The sequence below is a fragment of the Artibeus jamaicensis genome, unplaced genomic scaffold (assembly GCF_021234435.1).
Source record: "Artibeus jamaicensis isolate MK-2021 breed Jamaican fruit bat unplaced genomic scaffold, CSHL_Jam_final scaffold_369, whole genome shotgun sequence".
NCBI lineage: Eukaryota > Metazoa > Chordata > Mammalia > Chiroptera > Phyllostomidae > Artibeus > Artibeus jamaicensis.
In genome coordinates this window covers 45,030,598-45,049,794 of record NW_026522042.1, presented here as the reverse complement: position 1 = coordinate 45,049,794, position 19,197 = coordinate 45,030,598, and the positions used below count along the sequence as shown (strand labels likewise).

The 19,197-nt window shown below is 39.4% G+C and overlaps 1 protein-coding gene across 2 annotated transcripts; it reads right to left on the bottom strand.

Moving 5' to 3' along the window:
• Positions 1 to 2,713: 2,713 nt before the first annotated feature.
• Positions 2,714 to 19,155, bottom strand: UTP15 (UTP15 small subunit processome component). 2 transcript variants are annotated; one of them, XM_053657335.1, is made up of 13 exons: positions 18,863 to 19,155; positions 16,414 to 16,586; positions 14,905 to 14,997; positions 14,625 to 14,809; positions 13,339 to 13,517; positions 12,638 to 12,763; positions 10,809 to 10,944; positions 8,690 to 8,774; positions 7,664 to 7,813; positions 6,700 to 6,801; positions 6,119 to 6,252; positions 5,639 to 5,697; positions 2,714 to 5,139 (listed from the first exon to the last, which is right to left on the bottom strand). In XM_053657335.1, the coding sequence occupies exons 2-13, from the start codon at positions 16,501 to 16,503 to the stop codon at positions 4,922 to 4,924; spliced, it is 1,557 nt and encodes a 518-aa protein (XP_053513310.1). In that variant the 5' UTR covers positions 16,504 to 16,586; positions 18,863 to 19,155; the 3' UTR covers positions 2,714 to 4,921. The 2 variants fall into 2 exon arrangements, with proteins under 2 accessions (XP_053513310.1, XP_037012937.2); XM_037157042.2 differs by having other exon boundaries at positions 18,972 to 19,155.
• Between the last annotated feature and the right edge of the window lie 42 nt (positions 19,156 to 19,197).

Here is a 19,197-nt window from a genome sequence, read left to right as displayed (position 1 = left end):
GAGATAGTAATAGTACCTAACCCAGAACTGTGAAGACTAAATAAGTTAATATATGTATACTGGTGAGAACACGGGGTCTGTCAGGAAAAAGTCCAGCCATTGTTAAAATAACAAGAATGGTTTGCATGACATCGATGTAACCTGTCAGCCAACGAGAGTGGACTGGAATGTGCGTGTGTGAACAATGACGACTTCACTGTACTAGTCATTGGGGGGGTAGGTGCCATTGAGTGAGCATGTGTACTGCGTGATCGTCACATTCAAAATGACTGAGCGAGGAGAGCAATGAATCTACATTAAATTTTGCATTAAGCTTGAACATTCCTCCACAGAAACTATTCGGATGATTCAGAAGGCTTTCAGGGACAATGCAACGAATACAGCACAAACAAAAGTGTGGCACAAACACTTCAAAGATGGTCAAGAATCTATTGAAAGTGATCCATGCTCTGTAAGGCCTGCAACAAGCAGAACACCTGAGAATGTTGAATGTGTATGGGCTGCAATCAACAAAGATCAGTGACCAACAGTACAAGAACTAGAAGCTAATCTGGAAATTCCAAAAACTGCTGTGTCCAAGATTTTGACATAGGATCTTGGCATGAAACATACTGTGGCAAAATTTGTTCCATGGCATCTGCTACCAGCACAGAAGGAAGATCGTGCTACAGTTGCTAATGATGCTGCAAGAACTGTATGAGGTCCCAAGGTGCCTACTTTGAAGGGGACTGAGGTGTCATTTTCCTGTGTACAATGTTTCTTGTGTCTTCTTCAATAAATGTCTCTTTATTACATAGCTGGAGACTTTTTGGACAGAACTCATAGTGCCCTGGTAAGCATATTATCCGATTTGGCCGCCATTATTATTGTCTCTAATTTTCCAGTTTTGATTACCCTTATGGTTAAAGCAGAATTCTACACAGTCCTGTTTACAAGTTGACCATAGTTTCTTATCATTAATAATGTACTGACTTATACTATCTTAAATCACTTGTACTCACAAGTAAATAAAACTGCTAGGTTAAGTTTAATGATCTTATAGTAGAAAGCCATGCATATAAGCTCCTGGTATTCTCTTACACGTTATAGAATAAGTAAATTCATATATGCTGTCAATAAATCTTCCTGCAATTATTTCCTTCTCCCTCAATTGTGTTACTATCTAAATCTTTTCCCAGTGGACAGTAAGAATGGGTTGGGCCAGGTGAGCCTCAAAATCTTTATCCTGAAGTGGACAAAAAGAAAAAAATCCGACCACTGGTTTTTATTTGTTTCCTAGGAGTAAACTGCTTCTGATGCAGAGCTCATTTTTTCTCTTCACTGGGAGCACTTTACTAATATGATGTCTGTCAATTGTAATATCTCAATTTTTAAAAAACCTTGAAGAAAGTAATACTTCTTATGAGTCCAATGTTTTATAGTAACGTTGACAGAAAACTGGCAACCCTCACTAATACAGTTCATGGTCAATAACGTTAGTCATTGCAGTCCGAGATAATATAGTTAACTTGACTAAAGGAAAGTCAGTGTTAATAAATACGCTTAAAGACAATTCCCTTTGTAATTTCTACTACAACACTAATGATTGAAGGGAATTAACACCTTACTTTCATAAATAAATAGTTAACGTCTTATTTGTCTATGTTGTACAAATACCATTTGCTTTCACAATGCTTGTGAACAGTCAGTCCGTCTCATTTTACAGTTTGTGTGATTTATTTAGAAAACACCCTCTACAAGAGTATAAACCTTCAACTCAACCCTTGCCTAAGTGACCCCAAAGTGACGTTAATAACCAGGGAAGCTAATAGAAAGCTCCACACCCATGCAGGACAAGCAGACTTTCCATAATCACAAACACGCAAAAAGCACAGGAAGGCAGGTAAGACACGGTTTGTTTCACCGCAATTACTCTCCCAGCAACCCTGTGAGGGAGGCGAGATCAGCCCATTTGACAGACAGGGTCGCTGAGCCTCAGAGCTGCCTGGACTTGCCTGGGATCATAAAGCTCATGTTCTTTCCATTATTCTACACTGTTGAAAAGTTTAATCTTTAATTCAAAGAGGGCCTTGGTTAGATTTATTTCCATATTTCTAGTTAGTATCTAATAATTACAGATGGCTTTTGAACCCACTCTATCAACATAGCAATAACTGAATATCTTGGTTGTTTTCTGAGAGACCTCACCTTACTCCTTAAGAAAACCAACCTGACTCACAGAAAGGGTTGTGAAAAAACAGGTTTACCGGTTTTTTACCAATTTTTGGAGTAAAACTGCCACCTCGTGGACAAATGGTGAAATAAGGTAAGTTGCTCTAAAGCAGGGTTCTTGTTTCATTTGAGTAAAATTCTCAGTGGGTGTTAAGGAACGCTTCCAGAAACATTAAAACTCTCAGGAAAACAGTAACATATTTTCAGGTCACACAAAATAACCAAACTGCTGTTCTCACGCAAACTGCCAAGCTACATCCAATAAACACTTGTTCATTCTGTACGTATTTACTAAGCACCAGTTTTGAATTGTGACAAGAATACGAAGATGAATGAGGGCATATTCCATGGCCCTAGAAAATAAGATGCTACTCCTGTAGCCTCCTACGGTTAAATGGTTAAGATGTGTACCCTCAAGCCAGACTGCCTGAGTTCAAATCCCAGGTCTGCCACTAACCTACTACATGACTTTGGACAAGCCACCTGCACTTTGTCACTTCAGTGTCACCGTGTGCAGAGAGGGAATAACAGTGGCCTCGCCCCATAACCACCAGGCATCCTGTGGAATACCGAGCACCCTGTATGAGAAGGTCTTCCAGGGAGACATCCTGGAAGCGACATGGCCGTGGAAGGGCAGACAGCGTTTCCTCCCATGAAGACGGAGAAGCAGGGATGAGACCTGACGGAACAGACATCGGGTGGCAAACGAGAAACAAAGGCTCGATCTCCAGGATCAGAATTCATATTCATTTATCCCAGTAAACACTCCTCGAAATGCACAGAAATTTATGTGAAAGCTTGCTCAGCGCAGAACTGCTGAGTGTAAAATATAAACTATGGGACTGCCCAGGGATGGGAAACTGGTTAAAGCGATTTCAGCCCACCTGTAAGGTAACGGAGGAGGCCGGCGGAGGCCGGCGTGAGAAAGAACGAAGCGGAGCTCTGCGCGCGCATGCGCAGCAACCTCCACTAACGAGGTGGGAACCTGACAGGCGGCGGCAGCACCTAAGCACAGCAGCTCCCGGTGAGGCTGCCGAAGGGAACGAGCACTCGCAGCCCCAGCAGGCAGAGCCCTGGGATGAGAACCCGAGTCTGGGGAGGTGGGGAGTGAACTGACTACTCAGTTAACTCGGTGTTAAATGAGAGCACCACGCCTGGACGTTGTAGTGATAATCAGGCAACGCACAGGAAACCCTCGTCACGTGGCACACACTGGGCGGCAACTCGTTTTAGACGATTTCAACTTCTGATTTTTATTAGTATACATAATTACGAAGTCCAGTTTTTAAAAATAAAACTTATTTATATAAATTAACCCTTCTCACCACGACCAGTTTATGAGCTCGACTAATATGCTCACAGGGGCAAGCACACTCCTGGCTCCGCAGGAGCCACTGTGCTGCGTGGCTGCTTATACCAACTCACCAACGGGGACCTGGACCCCTCGTTGGAGCACATCCCTTACCAGAAACACAGAAGTATTTTTCCTACTTTACAAAAAATCTGAAGTCACAAATCTAAAATTTTAAGAGGACATTCCCATTACAAAAACTTCCTTTAACTAAAGGTGTATTTCCTTCCAGATAATTAACTACGTGGGGTGGGACAGGAACTGGGGGACGGTGGGAGAGGTAGCAAGTGTGGAAACAGCCAGTGACTGTCCAACAGGAATGATACATCTCAGAAAACCAAGAGAGAAATAAGTTCCTTATTAAAAGATGTGATTTACACTGATCCTTTAAAAAAATACAGCTTTTTTTCCAAAGCCAGCTACTCGGGCTTGGGGTTCAGAAACACAAGGTGATTATGTAAAGAAAAAAAAATCTCAATACGGACCAGAGGAGACGGTTTCCAGAGAGGAAAGCAGCTACTACACAGGTTCCAAACACGTGCAAAAGGCCGACGGGCTCTTCAGTACGAGACAAACGGCAAACTGTCACTGGTAGAAAGGCTGCCTATCAAAGGGAAGGACAAAAAACTGTTGTCCAATAAGGTCTATTTGCAGACCTTCTTCTGATAAGGGCAGTCAAGATGAAAGAAATAACAGAAGTAAAAAGAAAACCTGGGTGGCTAGCAGTTTGAAGTATCAATTCTGCCTCACCACTCTCTCTGAATCCATGTCTAACTGGCATCAGTTATTCAGAGCTGGCCCGTGATTTGCAACACATGAAACAGTGACAGACCCATTACCAGCTGAACCAGAACATGGGACCTAGGATAAGGGATGATGTCAAGGAGGGGGGTGGTGAGCTCGGCTGTTGCCTGGAAATCCCAAGGGCACTGATGAAAGAATCCGTGTTGCCAGTTTTGTTGTTTTCTAACCCCCAGAATAGGATTGAAAAATAAAGGCCTGCTCCCTTGGCCAGATTCCCAGTTGAATCCCTCTCTCCAGTCCTGAATGCCTACCCAGATGCTGACAGAGGATTCAGCTGTATTAAAACTGGTATCAACTTGTCCAAGGTGGACATGCACTATTACCAAGACAACTGAGATCGTCTAGCCAGAAATGCCTGAAAAAATTCAAACTATGACACGGGAAACCATGTCATAAAACAGGTACTTATTTTCCAATCATAGTTATTCCAGTCTCTTCCAAAGATACTTCTATAAGTAGTTTTTTTTTCATGTGTCAAGGAGATTCTCTTCCCCACAGTTAATGGAATCAAATCTATCTCAAGCATTAGATCTCGTCCATCTTACGAAGCAGGCACTATGACTCTACTCTCTTGTTCTCTAGAAGCTGGTCAGGTGTTTGCTGCAACACAGAAGTACTTTCTTTCCTCGTCATGGTAGCAAAAAGCATATCCATCATCCCCAAGGTTTCCAGCAGTTCTTTTTGATAATCAATCTCTTTCTCTACAAGCCCTTGAAGTAACAAAAACTTTTTATCAACTACAGGCGACTGGCCAATCACAGGCAGATAAATGTCTAGAAACAGAGAGAGAAAACACATTAACTAGAAATATCTTTGTGAATAATATATGAACAGCAATATTTAGAAAAAGCATAAAACTATTAAATATAGAGACATTGAAAAATCTGTACTTATTTTTCAATTTATGGTTTACAGAAAATAAACAATTCAATAAGTGTGTTTCAAAAAGAAGTAATTACAAAAAGTAACAGCATGGAAGCTCCGACTTATTTTCATTTTCCCATTAGAAAATTGTCATGATCACTGTAAATGCTCAAGAAAAAAGTTTTTTAATTACAGTAATCCTAGTCAGCACGATTCAAGGTCAAACCACTGTAGACATTTTACTCCAATTTAAAATGTATTGATAATTGTCGTTTCCCCCATAAAAATCTTCACTGAATAATTGATAAAAACAAGATATTTTTATTTGAGTTCCAAATTTAATTTCATATTTTGATATCTCACTTTTGCAAGCATGCTAGGATTTTTTTAGTTTTAACAACTACTTACCAATAACTATCTCAGCAGCATTGATCAAAACAGAAGCAAATCTTGGCTGGGAGAGATTCCTACAAAGCAAAAACTGTTTATTGAAACTTGCCAGTTTTTTAAAAAAAATCATAAAATAGATTTACTGAGTTGTTCTGTTAGTTCTCTACAAAGACCAAATTAAAAATAAACGTCTCACCCTGGCTGGTGTGGCTCAGTAGACTAAGCGCCAGCCTACAAACCAAGAGATCGCTGGTTGGATTCCCAGTCAGAGCACATGCCTGGGTTGCAGGCCAGGTTCCCAGTTGGGGGTGCAGGAGAGGCCACCAGTCAATGTTTCTCTCACACATCAATGTTCCTCTCCCTGTCTCTCCCTCCCTCCCCTCTCTCTAATAAAAATGAATACACAAAATCTTTAGAAAAATAAAAGTGAATGTCTCTCATTTGGAGAGAGAGATTTTAGATGCAAAAATACGTGTGTTTCATAGACATAAAACATACCTTATCAAAAAATTAAGAACACGACTGATTTCTTTCTCGTCCCGACCTGCAAGGGCGTTTGCCAGGACTCCTCTTCGATTCAACTCCTTTATGATGGAAACTGTAATCTCAGGCGTCTTTATTGTACAGCTGGGCTAGAAAATTTTCAGAGTCAACATGAGCAGACAAGACAGCACAAGAAAAACTGCAGACTTGGAACTTATTAACAATTGCCATATTTAAATGTTTTTATTTTCAGTTTTGAGTCATGCCAGTATACAAGGTTAGTAATAAGATGACTGTTTTAAAAATATGCTCCCCATAGGTTCGCCAATTGTAATAGTCAGTCAGTTGTTGAATGGGGAGGCTATAATGAACGCTGTAGGTTCGCCGACTGTAATGATTGATGGCCTGTTAATGGGGAAGGCTATGCATGCTGAGGGACCAGGCACATATGGGATAGCTCTGTACCCCCCTCAGTTTGGCTGTGAAGCTAAAACTGCTCTAAAAAATAAAGTCTTAATAACAATATACATTTTACACACACACACACACACACACACACACACACACACCCCTCACCCCCCCGTCACTCCTCTTACCTCCAGAACTCTGTCGAGGGCTTTGGAGACTCGGAAGTTTTTCAGGTCCCTGTCATACAATTCCAAGTGTTTTTTTGATGGCCTGTTGATCAAAATGTCATCCTGCAATGAAAAGTAAATTTAAAGAGAAAAATCGACTCCTGTACAGAATTCCACTCAAAATAAACTTCTTCCCCCGACCAAGCAGCTCAGCTGGGTAGAGCACTGTCCCAATACACCGAGACTGTGGTTTCAGTCGCTGGTCAGGTCACACACAAGAACCAGCTGGTGAATAAGGGGAACACCAAATTGATGGTTTTCTCTGTCTCTATAAATGAATTTAAAAAATTTTTTTGAATAAATAAAAAATAAACTTTTTCATACTGGTATTTTTTTATACCAAGTGCCCCTACACTATTCATGAATAATGGTAATATGCCTATAATATAGGTAAAATGAAAACAGAATAATGTGTCACATCAATGTGTTCTTACTCTCCTATTATTTAACTTACAACATACACAGTACCTCAATTCTGGGGAAACGTTACTGATCTCAAACCTCTTCACATGGCAGGCAATGTGATTCAGTAGAAAGAGAAAACAAAACTCAGAGAAACTGCAATCTAGTCAACAATCCCGGTTACCGGCAATGAAACTCTGGATACATCCCAACTTCTTTATGTGTCTCTCCATCTCCTCAGATGCCAAGTGGGGATGCTATTGACTTTACTACTCTTCAGGGTTATTTAGAAGAAAATGGTGTGTGAAAGACATTGCTTTGAATAAGTAAACTGCTATAACATTGTTATGACTGGGGGTGTTAAAGTAAGTAGTGCTAATTCTCCATTCCTCATTAGTAATGCCCCCAACCTAGCAACCTGGAGATAAATCTGACGTAGAAAAAACAAAATAAAGCTCAATGCCATATAAATTTCTGCCAAATTTCACACACAAAAAAAAATAGAGAAGAAATATATAAATACCCTTTGCTTCATGTAATTTTTTCCTTTAATAAAAGTTCGATATGCAGGCCTTCTTCTTCTGGGGAGAGAATCCTTCTTGGGCTCAGATTTCCGATGTTTAACACTCAGTATCCCGTTGGTCATTCCCACAACTATCGTTTCATCTTCATGCTAATAGCAATAAGAAAAACGAGTTAGTCTATTCCTACCTCATCATGCCTTTCTTCAAAATACCATTTATAACGCGTTCGCTGCTCACCAATACTTTCACCAAGAGCTGCACTCAGATACAGACACTGCATCATTGTGATTTACACAGAAAGTTAGAGCCAAATCGTTTTTTCCTCCAGGACACTATTATACTGACAAAATGTACACCTCCTACAAATTATCACTGTCAGTTTGTGTTATATTACATAGTTAATGACATCTTGGAAAATCCTAAAATATTTTTTTCTGCATCCTTTTACTAGAAAGAAGGATTATGTAGTGACATCATTTTCTACAGCCCTGCCAAGAAAATACTAGGTTTTCCACTCCTAGTTTAGATTTCTATCTAATGTATTCAAATATCCTCTTCCTCAATGGCTCATGAAACCTGGCAGTGGACATTCCAGAAAGAGCAGTCAACAAATAAGAGGTATTTCATTTTGTTGCCCCCTTTTAAACCTCCTGGTTTTAATTTTTTGGCTTTTTTTTTTTTTTTTTGCTCAGAAAGTTACATTTCACTTTGTAAAGTCCTTAAGCCTTGAGTGAAATGTTTTGAAGAGAAATGCATCAGTTTCCCAGGTCCTGCCCTTAGTGTTAACAATGGCTACAGCACTGCACTTGTTTGAAGCTATGTAGCACAGTGGGACCTAAATCTGAATGTATGCTAAGCTACCAGGACAAGTCATATGTTCTAGTAATTGTCTTAATTCAGTTCTCTAAGGTGGCAAGAAGAAAATAAGACTTACTCAAATACAAAGATAAACCCTAACATTCCACTGTAGTTTCATTTAACAGGCAAGGTCGGTGAAAGCTTTAAAAGGAACTAAAAGGACTTACTGCAAGTGCGAGACTCAAAATTGAAGCTGCGTAATCGAAACCGTGGACTACTTTGTAGGAAGTTGTGCTATATACTTTCACCTTCCTGACAGAAGAGAGAGCTGTGTCACAGATCATCTTGGAAATGAGTATAAAATGCAAATTTCCTATTTTTTTTAAAATTCAATATATGAATATTAAAATTTATAAAGAAAAACAATGATTAGTAACATTAATTGCGAACTAATTTGCCAATGAATCTTTTCTTTTTTGTAAGATTTTATTTATTTATTTTTAGAGAGAGGGGAAGGGAAGGAGAAAGAGAGGGAGAGAAACATCAGTATGTGGTTGCCTCTCATGTGTCCCCCGCTGGGAACTGGCCTGCAACCCAGGCATGTGCCCTGGACTGGGAATCCAACGGGCCACCCTTTGGTTTCCAGACCAGCGCTAATCCACTGAGCTACACCAGCCAGGGCTGAATCTTTCTTTTAAAAATGACCTATTTATTAGGACTATCACAACGCCTGAATAAAGACTCTGAGTTGCCGCCGGGACAGACAATGAACCACTGCTGCCTGACGGTGAAACTTGAGAGTAAAGAAGCGCCAATGAAAGCACACGGGAAATCTAAAGAGCGGGCTTCCTCAGCTCAGCACTAGTGACACTTAGGGCTGGACGACTCTTTGTCGTGGGGCTGCTCTGTGCACTGCAGGATGTTTGGCAGCAACCTTGGCCTCTACCCACTATATGTTACCCGCACTCCACCCTCAAGTCGTGACAACAACCCAACTGTCTCCAGATACTGCCAAATAGCCCTTGGGGGACAAAAATCACTCTGGGGTCAGAACTGCAAGTAGAGCCAACTTATTTAGCTTTTGAGAGACACATCTAAAAACTTAAGTCCCAAATTGCCTAGTAACACCACTAGAGAATCTGCTATATATTTACACAATAAATTCCTTTGTATTAGAAAAGTTTTCTGCCCTGGCTGGTGTAGCTCAGTGAATTAAGCACGGGCCTGTGAAGAAAAGGGTCTCCAGCTCAATTCCTGGTCAGGGCACACGCCTGGGTTGCAGGCCAGTTCCCAGCAGGGGACTCACGAGTAGCAACCACACATTGATGTTTCTCTCCCACTTTTTCTCCTTCCCTTCCCTTCCCCTCTCTCTAAAAAGAAATAAATAAAATTTTTTTAAAAAAGAAAAGTTTTCTAGCTTTAAAATATGTATACTTTTTAATAAACAGACTGAAAAAACAAGTCTTTAGTAACAGGGGGCAAACATAACGGAACTAAAATGACCAACAACAGATGAGTATAAGTGAATTCTATGGCTGTGCCCGAGTTTTAGCCACGTGTGGCTTCTGAGCACCTGAAATGCGGCTAGTGAAAATTAAACTCAAATTTTCTTACTTAATTTTAATTAACTTAAATTTAAATTTTCGGGCTGAGGCAGTGTAGGAAGTTTTCTGTGAAACACAGGTGTGTTCTCTCCCACCAGCACACGTTACTGTCATCACAGGGCACGTGTTACACCCACTGCTTCTAGTCTCCCAGTTTTCAGTGATTACACACTGCAGTATTTTAGCTGCAGTGGATCAAATCAATTTTACCAAGTTAAACTAATTTTACCTAGTTTTTTTTACCTTTTTAATGTGGCTTCTAAAACATTTTAAATGAAATGTAGCTTGCACTATATTTCTACTGGAGAGCATTATTCTAGAACATTAATGATGGAGTACTAATACTTATTAAAGTAGATAATTGGACCGTATTAACATACAGAAATTTATATATGAAGTTTAAAATTTTAAAAGAATATAAAACTAGTTGAAAATACATTAAATATACAACAGTGATTTTAAAAGAAACTCTAGAGTATAGATTATTTTAAAATATCAATGTTTGGCTCAGTAAAATTTGTTAAGTATTTAAGTTAAAGCAATAAACTACATCAAAGGAGACAATAAGTTTGTTATATGTAAATAAAAAGTTAAACCTATTTTCAACTCAACAGATTTTTTTTCATGGAAATTATTTGGCAGAAATTTATTTTACCACAAACACGGCAGAAATAACTCATCTCCTTAAGCAGTGACTACTTGTGTATTAAGAACGACGAGGAAGGAAAATTAAAATGCTAACCTATCCAGTGAACCGGAGAGTAACCTCTGCCCAGAGCTGCTCAGGCACAAACATGTCACGGTTTTATGGTGATTCTTCAGAGACACTAGCAACTGTCCCCCTTTTAGCATGTCCCAGACTTTAACGTAACGGCCTCCTATAAAAAGAAATAATCGTTAGTTTGATATTCCACCTACAGGTTAAAAATCTTAAAGATCTGAAAAGCTCTCTTTGCGGACGCTCCGCAGCACAGAGGTGAAACGAGGGCCCACAGCCAGACCGCCTGGTTTCCGAGCTGAGCCCACCACTTATTTACTACGTGCGGAAGTGATGGTAACAACTCCACCTCACAGAACTGTTGGGACGTTTAAGTAATCCCAAATTTGTAAAGTACACAGAACTACCTGGTAAAATAAAAAGGAAAATGAAAAAGGATTTTAAGAAAATTATAGTAAGATGGGACAACTGTAACTGAACAAAAATAAAAAATAAGAAAATTATAATAAAATCACTCAAAAGAAATGTTAAAACCATGGAAGTAATGTAGATTTTATTTCCTAAAAATTTTGCGAATCCCAATCAAACCGAAAAACTTCCCTATAACTTCTTATCCTAAGAGTTGGAAGGACCCTAAAAGGCAATTTAATCCAATGATTTAAAAGAATTTTTTTAATATACCATCTTTTCTTTTCATGAAACATTAAGCGAAAAGTCCAATAGGTAACAAAGAAAAAGGGGCTGTGGCCGAGGGAGCAAATTTCTGACCCATCCTGACAGGGCAAAGCGCCTTGGCCCCAGTTCACGGTCCCTGCCTCCTGACACGTGGACCTGACACGCAGCAGCTCACGAGAAAGACTACAGTGGGAAACCACTGATCCAGCCCAACCTCTCATCTCCAAGATCTACAGAAGTCAAGGGGTTGCTGAAGGTCACATAACTCGAGACACAGTGGAGATTAGCATACAGGTAGGTACCTAATGTCCCCGTTCATCTTGAACTTTTCATTTCTCAAAATAATAGCAAGACAAACAGATAACTCTGACAATGTCATCAACTTATTTTGAAACCAAATAGGTCCTGGGAAGATAGTATAAAACAAGATAATTTCAGAATTAAGGAAAAAAAGGCTACACACAGCCATGGATATGCTATTAAGTATACATACCACCTATGTATTCTTCTAAGGTCAACACATTAATTTTAACTTGACAAATGAACAGGTAATTTACTTCTTCCATTACAATTTTGAAAATGCACTATGACCAACATAACAAAAAAAAATACCTCAGTTCCAAATAGATGAGAAATGTACCAAGGCCTCTTCTGACCTCACATCATCTCCTCCTCCACCACTACCAGCTACCTGCTGGGCAAGGCCATTTTAATCAAGAGTCACGGGAAAAGAGACAAGCTGGATTCTAGATCCTAAAAACACTGTGTTTTCAAAAGCTGCCACAGATCTCTCAGGTGAGAATAATAGCAGTTTTACAACCTGTTTGGGTTAAGGACATAAGCAGGCTCTCCAATTCTGGGGTTTCAGATCTGCCACTTTGCCTTAAACAAATTAGTTAAAACTTCTGTTTATTTCCTTAGTTGCAAAATAGGGAGAAAACCAACTACCTGTAGGCTCGTCTAGGGCATCAGAGACAATATACATGTGTAATAGCAGTGTCTGGTTGACATTCGGTACTCAGTAAATGATAACTGCTTGCCTGTCCCACTCATCAACTGTTTGCTCAAAAACCTAGATAGACCAGTCAAATGTACACTGATAAATTATAAAAAGGGACTGATAAAGTATCGGATTCAAGACTAACAGTACTGGTGAAAGAAACTGTTAAAAGAAGTACCTGCTGATACCAGAAGACCTCCAGAGGGAAAAAGCAGGACACTCTCCACTGGCTGCCCGTGCTCGACAGAGAACACACTCTTGTTTGTTCGCGTATCAAACATCTTCACAGTATGATCATAGGACCCTAAAATGCCAATATTTGCATTACGTGAGTTTCACTACTCAAAAACAAAAGCTGTATATGTGTGTGTCTGTATGTGTATTCAAACATAAATTTTAAAAGAGAAGCTCAGATGAAACTGTTAAATGACACATGTAAATTCATAAAGACAGAGCACTTCCAAACTCTTTGCTACCACTGTCTCTTTCTGAAGAAGCCCAACACTATCTCACACTAGTCCCGTCTCTGGCTTCTGTCACCACTGAGTCACCTGGGAATCTTGCTCAGGTCCCCACCAAGACCAAACTGCATGGTCTTTGTTTCTGGGCTGCTGGGGGCTCGGAAGTCAGAGTCCTAAACCCATTACAGTCTGACCGTCTTATGGAAGCTTTACAAGGCCGCCTGATGTTTCCACATACATGTAGAGGGCAATATGATCACCAAAAGAAGAAAGAGACAGTAAAACAAACGGGTACCCAGAAATATTATTTCTTTATAAAAATATTTGAAACTCCTCTATCTCAAAAGAGTCCCAAAGCATTATCAAAGTCTACCACAGTACATTTATCAACCTCAGGGGGGAAAAAAAGTTTACCAACCTGTTACAAAGAGATCTGGATTCAGTTTGCTAGCACATCCACACCTCACATAATCAGAATGTTCTCTGAATGTCAGAATTTCTTTGGAGTTTGGAATATCCCATAATTTAACTGTATAATCATCAGCCCCAGAGACCACATGGTATTTGTCAGCTGTAAAATCCACTGTGTGAACTGCTCTGAAAGATCAAGAATCCGTATATTAAAAAATGGGAAAATTATATTCCTGGCATCTTCTCTCATAAAAAACTCCTTTTCCCCAAATGACCAAAAGGGGGGAAAAAAGGAGCAGTTCAGTTTCAAAGAGTAATTGCAAGGTGAAATCATGAGGGAAAAAGAAAATCTTTAAAACAGGTCTTTGTCCTCAAGCTAATTTAAAATTTTAAATACCGATGCATTATGAACTTAGTAAGAATAGTAAACAATAGCCTTAAAATTTTCTAATATGTTAAGAATTCTACTTAGCTGCTCAGTGAAAATAAATATTCCAAATGTTGTTACAAAAGTACTCTAATTTTAACAATTTCAAAATGGGTAGTTTTTAAAAAATTCGAAGAAGGGGTACCACTAAGCAAGATTATATTAAGTGAATTTGTGCTATATTTTAAATGTTTCACTAATGGGGTAAGACCATCCTGCTAAAACAACATAAAAAAAACACAAGATTTTCCATCGACAGCAACTTACAATGACATTGGTAATCATGAATCAAAGAAATTGCAGGGGCAAAATACTAAGTCCAAGAAAAATCCACCTTCTGACTTGACTTCCTATGAGAATTTCTAATACAGGCCAGGTTTAGAAAGTTCTCATTAACAGCTGTGAGGCTGCCTCTAGAGCAGTGTTTACAGTCTCCACTGGGTCACAGAACGCGCTGGGGAGTTCATGAACACTACCGGGTATCTTCGGGAACACCCATCTCCTCGAATGTCACACACAGGGCTCAGGAGGTCATGAGCACCATCAAACCTGACCTTAACACTGAACCAGCATACAGATTCTGTCCTAGAACAACCAGGACACAAAGTACGTAAAGTATATTATCTTCTCTATGTTTTTATTCAAAGTCCAGAAAACAAATAGAGCTTAGAAAACAAAACAAAAAAGGACACATAAAAACCAATTATCTATAACTATATAGTGAAAAAAGTTAGACTTATTATGATCTTGTTGCAATACACACATATTATCAAATCACTATGTTGTACACCTGAAGCCATTGTAATATAGTGTTGTATGTTAATTATACCTCAATTAAAAAACAAGTTTTTAAAACTGCCTCTTACTTAGTATGGCCTTCAAACTGTCTGAGGGGAGCCCTCCCAGTTATGTCAAAAAGCTGAACTCCACCATCTTCACTGCCAGCCACAAGCAGTCTGCCATCTTGTCGAAAAGTAGCACAGTACGCTGTGTCTTTAAATCGGGAAAAGGTTTTTATAGGCTCTTGGGAATATCGGCCATAAATGTGAATCTAAAAGATAAAACACAGAGAAATCACCAGATGGCCCACAATCAGTAGTGAACATAAACTATACAAAAAGTAAATAAATTTAATGTTATATTTACCCTTGAAGAAGCTGTGACAGCATAATTATATGGAGGCTGCGGAGAAAAGTCTACTTTTGACACTGCACCAAACTCCTTGATCTGAACAGGAGTCTTAATAAAAAAAATGACAGAGAATTAACGGTTACAACTAATAATTTCTATTCAAGCCCTATATAATTTTTAAGTATATATTTTAATTTTATTTATTTATTTTTAGAGAGAAAGGAAGGGAGGGAGAAAGACAAGGACAGAAACATCAGTGTGTGGTTGCCTCTCACATGGCCCCCACTGGGGGACCTGGCCTGCAACCCAGGTATGTGCCCTGACTGGGAATCGAACTGGCAACCCTTTGGTTCGCAGCCTACGCTCAATCCACTGAGCTACACCACCCAGAGCCCTATATAATTTCTTATTGACCATTTTTTTGTTCTTAGTAGTATTTACTAAGTTGTACTTAATACAGAAGTATGAGAAAAGCCAAAGGTCCAAATCCCATCACCCCATCTTCTGCCTGTTGCCATTAAAGTACATATGTGTAGGGCTGGAAAGCCACACTGCACTCCCACTTCAGCTGGAGTTTCCTGTAATTACTGGGGAAAACATCACACCCATACTGCACACATCGAACAGTGTATTTAACTGACACAAAGATGACACCATGCAGGCGGTTCTGCACCTTGCTTGTTCCTCACTTAATACTGCATCTTAGCTAACTTTGAATATAAGCAATAGATTTATCATGTTACAGGTCACATCATAATTTACCAATCCATACTAATGGACACAGGTTTTTCCAAGATTTCTAATATTATAAATAATGCTTCAATGAACATCTTTTTTCATATATCTTAGCAAATTTTGGGGAGCGTATTCATTAAGTTCCAAGCTGTGGAACTGACAAGGCTGAAAGGTATTTTTATCATGTTAGATAATTCCAAATTGCCCTCCAGAAAGTTTGCACCAGTTTCTCTCCATCGAGTAGTAATGATCAAAATGTTTCACTTATACCAATATAAAAGATAAAAAACAGTAACCAAAGTATTGTTTTAATTTGCATTTCTTTGATTACAAATGAAGAATATATTCACGTTTATTGGCCATTTAAATTTCTTTTTCCTCTGCTCTCACATACACTAAACTTCTATTTCCATTAGCCTCCCACTCCCAATCTTTTTCCATTTTCTATTTAGTTGTTTTAAAAAATCAATTGTAATTCTTTATAGTCTAGAAAAATTAATTTTGCATTACTTCCTCCTTAGAGTAAGAAAGAAAAAAAACCTTGCATATGAGATTCAAATTCTAAAATTTTATTCATTTATCACTGATTAATCATCTATTCTGTGCTAGGCATTTGTGTGGTCACACTGATTAAGCAGCATGGACTTTTACATAAAATTCCAAGAAAATATCTGATACCAAATTTTCTGTCCAAACTATAAGGTGTTCATAAATTATGTTTAGTGATTAGTTCTCTACTAGATTATCCAAAGTATAACACATGCTTGAGAAATTGGCGTAAATACTTACCTTGTAATTGTTCCAATACAGTGTATCTTGGGTGATTTTTTCACCAAGTATAGGATATGCCTGAATAGCTGCAGGCTTATAACCAGCCATAATTTCATATAATTGGGCTGTTATCCAAAAGTAAGTAGCTTGAAACTGGTATTAGAAATGATTATAGTGACTCTGCCTTATGTCTGAAAAAGAAAAGTATTTTATATACCTGTTATTCATAAACCTGTATATACAGTGATGATTTTTACTCTGCATCCTTTCAAAAGGCTCTGTAATAACTTAGTGATCAAGAAGCCATTTAATGATAACACAGAAGAAACAATCTAAAGGAAGCAGGAAGAATACAGATAGGGATACCATACTGAAATTCTAAAATTAAACTCTAAATTAAAGTGAGAGAATAGGATAAAAATTAATTAAAACTTTTAACTGACATGTAATTAAGTGAAAATGTCTTTCCAGAACTATTCAATTGCAAGAGATTCAATTTTATCAGATGAATGATTCCAGTGGTACAACTCATTACCCATTACAGAAAGCCTGAGAACAGTGCATCAGAAACACCAAAATATGTAAGTGCAATATATGTTAAAGGCTGTTTTGATGAAACATGGTAACCAATGGTTAAGAAGGGGGGAACTTTTCTGTTCATTCAAGTACTTACAATGGGTAGGACACTGTTCTAGGTGTTGGGATACAATGAGGACCAGAAAACATGGTCTGTACCCTCATACACTCCAGTGTTTTCCATTTCAGCTCGTGACTGGACCAGCTAGGAATCTGGGATCAGTCTTGACTTGTCCTTCCTTCTCACTTCTAACATCTGAAAAGATCTGCTGGTTTTACCTCCCAAATCTGTCTAAACTTCATCATGTTCACTCAGCCTAGTTCCACTGCCCTAATTCATCTCTCTCATCTATGCAAACGGTGAAACATAAAGTCTCCCTAACTCCCTCATCCATCTTCCAAATAGCCATCAGGGTTATCACAGTACAGTGCAAATCTGGCTTTTGCTACAAAGCCCAACCATGCCCAGAAAAGAAGGTCCAAGCTGTGGACCTTCTAATGTGGCATGGAAGGCCCTTTGTGCTCTGGTCCTTGCTTTCCTTTCCAGCTTCACCTCTTGTACTCTTTAACGTGCCATGCTCTTTCTTCTCTCAATGGCTTTGCTCATTTGTCTGCTCTGCCAGGAATGACCTCTTCCTACCAACTTCCTACTTATCATTTAAGACTCAACTCAAGGATTACATCCCCCAGGAAAACTTTTCTGATCCCTACACTGGCTCAGGGCCCTGTCTTCTACTATCCTAGTTTACTGCATGTTTCTGTCAGTGCACATAATCACATACGTGATTAAACTAAACATTTTAGTAAACATTTCATTTGGAAGATTCTTTTTTTTTTAAGTGCTCAAAGACTGTGGAACAACGTAAAGGAAGCATCATGCTGGGTTCCACAAGAAAACAGAAAATTAAAATCTTAAGTGGTGTCTATAAAATGAACATTGCTATAAAAAGGAGCTGACAAACTTTTCCTGTAAAGGGCCAGATGATAAATATTTTAGGATTTGAGGCCCAAGGCCAAAATAGAGCATATTATGTAGTTACTTATAAAGTAGAAAGGAAATTTCCATTTCTTTTTACTAATGAAGCTCCCTAAATAGTTGAGTTCAATTTTTTATTTATGAATGAAAATAGGATTCTTTGGAGGAGGATAATATTTCACTTGCTTCAGGTTCAAAGTTAGTGTTCCCCATCATCAAATAGATGGCAAATGTTCATCTGTAAAAATCATTCCTGGTTCACTGGCTACCACAAACAGGCACCAGGCCAGATCTAGCCTGCAGGGCTTTGCCCCATACTAGAGTATAGACAAGGGAGCATATAACTTTGTCAGGAGAGAAACAGTTTAAAACTTAAAAAGGAAGAACTGAGGAGCAGTAGCAGTGGTTTCCCAGATTAAAGTGAGAACAGCACTGGCAGGGGAGGGAACACAACACAATGCAAAGGCATGGAGGCACGAAGTGTTGTGGGAAAGAAAAGGAAAAACATTATCCAGGAGAGGTCAGAGCCTGAGAAACTGGGACTACACGGGTAATTAGGAACTACACTATAATGCAGAATATCAGATATATTCTATTAGTATAGAGTACTGAGAAGCTCAGAAGAGACTTTCCTTCCTAACTGGGTGGCTCCCAGAGATATTCAACGTGTGCATTTCAGCTGGGCTTTGAAGTTTGATATTAAAACAGCTTGACCACTTAAGATGGGCGCAAGGGCGAGGGCAGAGGAGAAAGCATGTGAAATCGAAGGAACCACATAAAAGCAGAGACAGAAACTTGCCCACTGCCCTGCAGGGGTGAGGATTACTCCAGTGACGAATAACGGTGGGCAGTGTGAAAGGATGTGATCGTAAGGGAGCAAAATATGGGGCGAATCGAAATGGAGGGGATCCTCACCGGCTGGCTGGTCCTGCGGAGACTGGGAAGCCCCAGAAGAGCATGCCAGATACCAAGGAAGGCCGGACATGAATCTGGGCTACCCGCATCCGGAGCCTCCTTCACCTACCTCCGATGGGCCCAGAGACACCGGGACTCCAAAGAAAATTTCTTGGATTTCACCACACCCCTGCCGGGACTGTCCGGAATCACCAGAAGAAAACCACATGGACCCTAAAGGGAGTCGGCGAGACACAAGGCAAATAGGAAGGCCAGACCCGTCGCCCAATGATGATGTAACAGCACAGCCTCCCAGTCAGGAGCTGCAGGGGCGGGGTAGGTGGGCGCGGCGATGG

Coding starts and splice junctions, on each gene's coding strand:
- UTP15 (XM_053657335.1), bottom strand. CDS start 16,503: ATGGCTGGTTATAAGCCTGCAGCTATTCAGGCATATCCTATACTTGGT. Junction 14,998..16,413: donor TGTATTGGAACAATTACAAG/GTAAGTATTTAC, acceptor TTTTTTATTAAG/ACTCCTGTTCAGATCAAGGA. Junction 5,698..6,118: donor GTTCTTAATTTTTTGATAAG/GTATGTTTTATG, acceptor TTTGCTTTGTAG/GAATCTCTCCCAGCCAAGAT.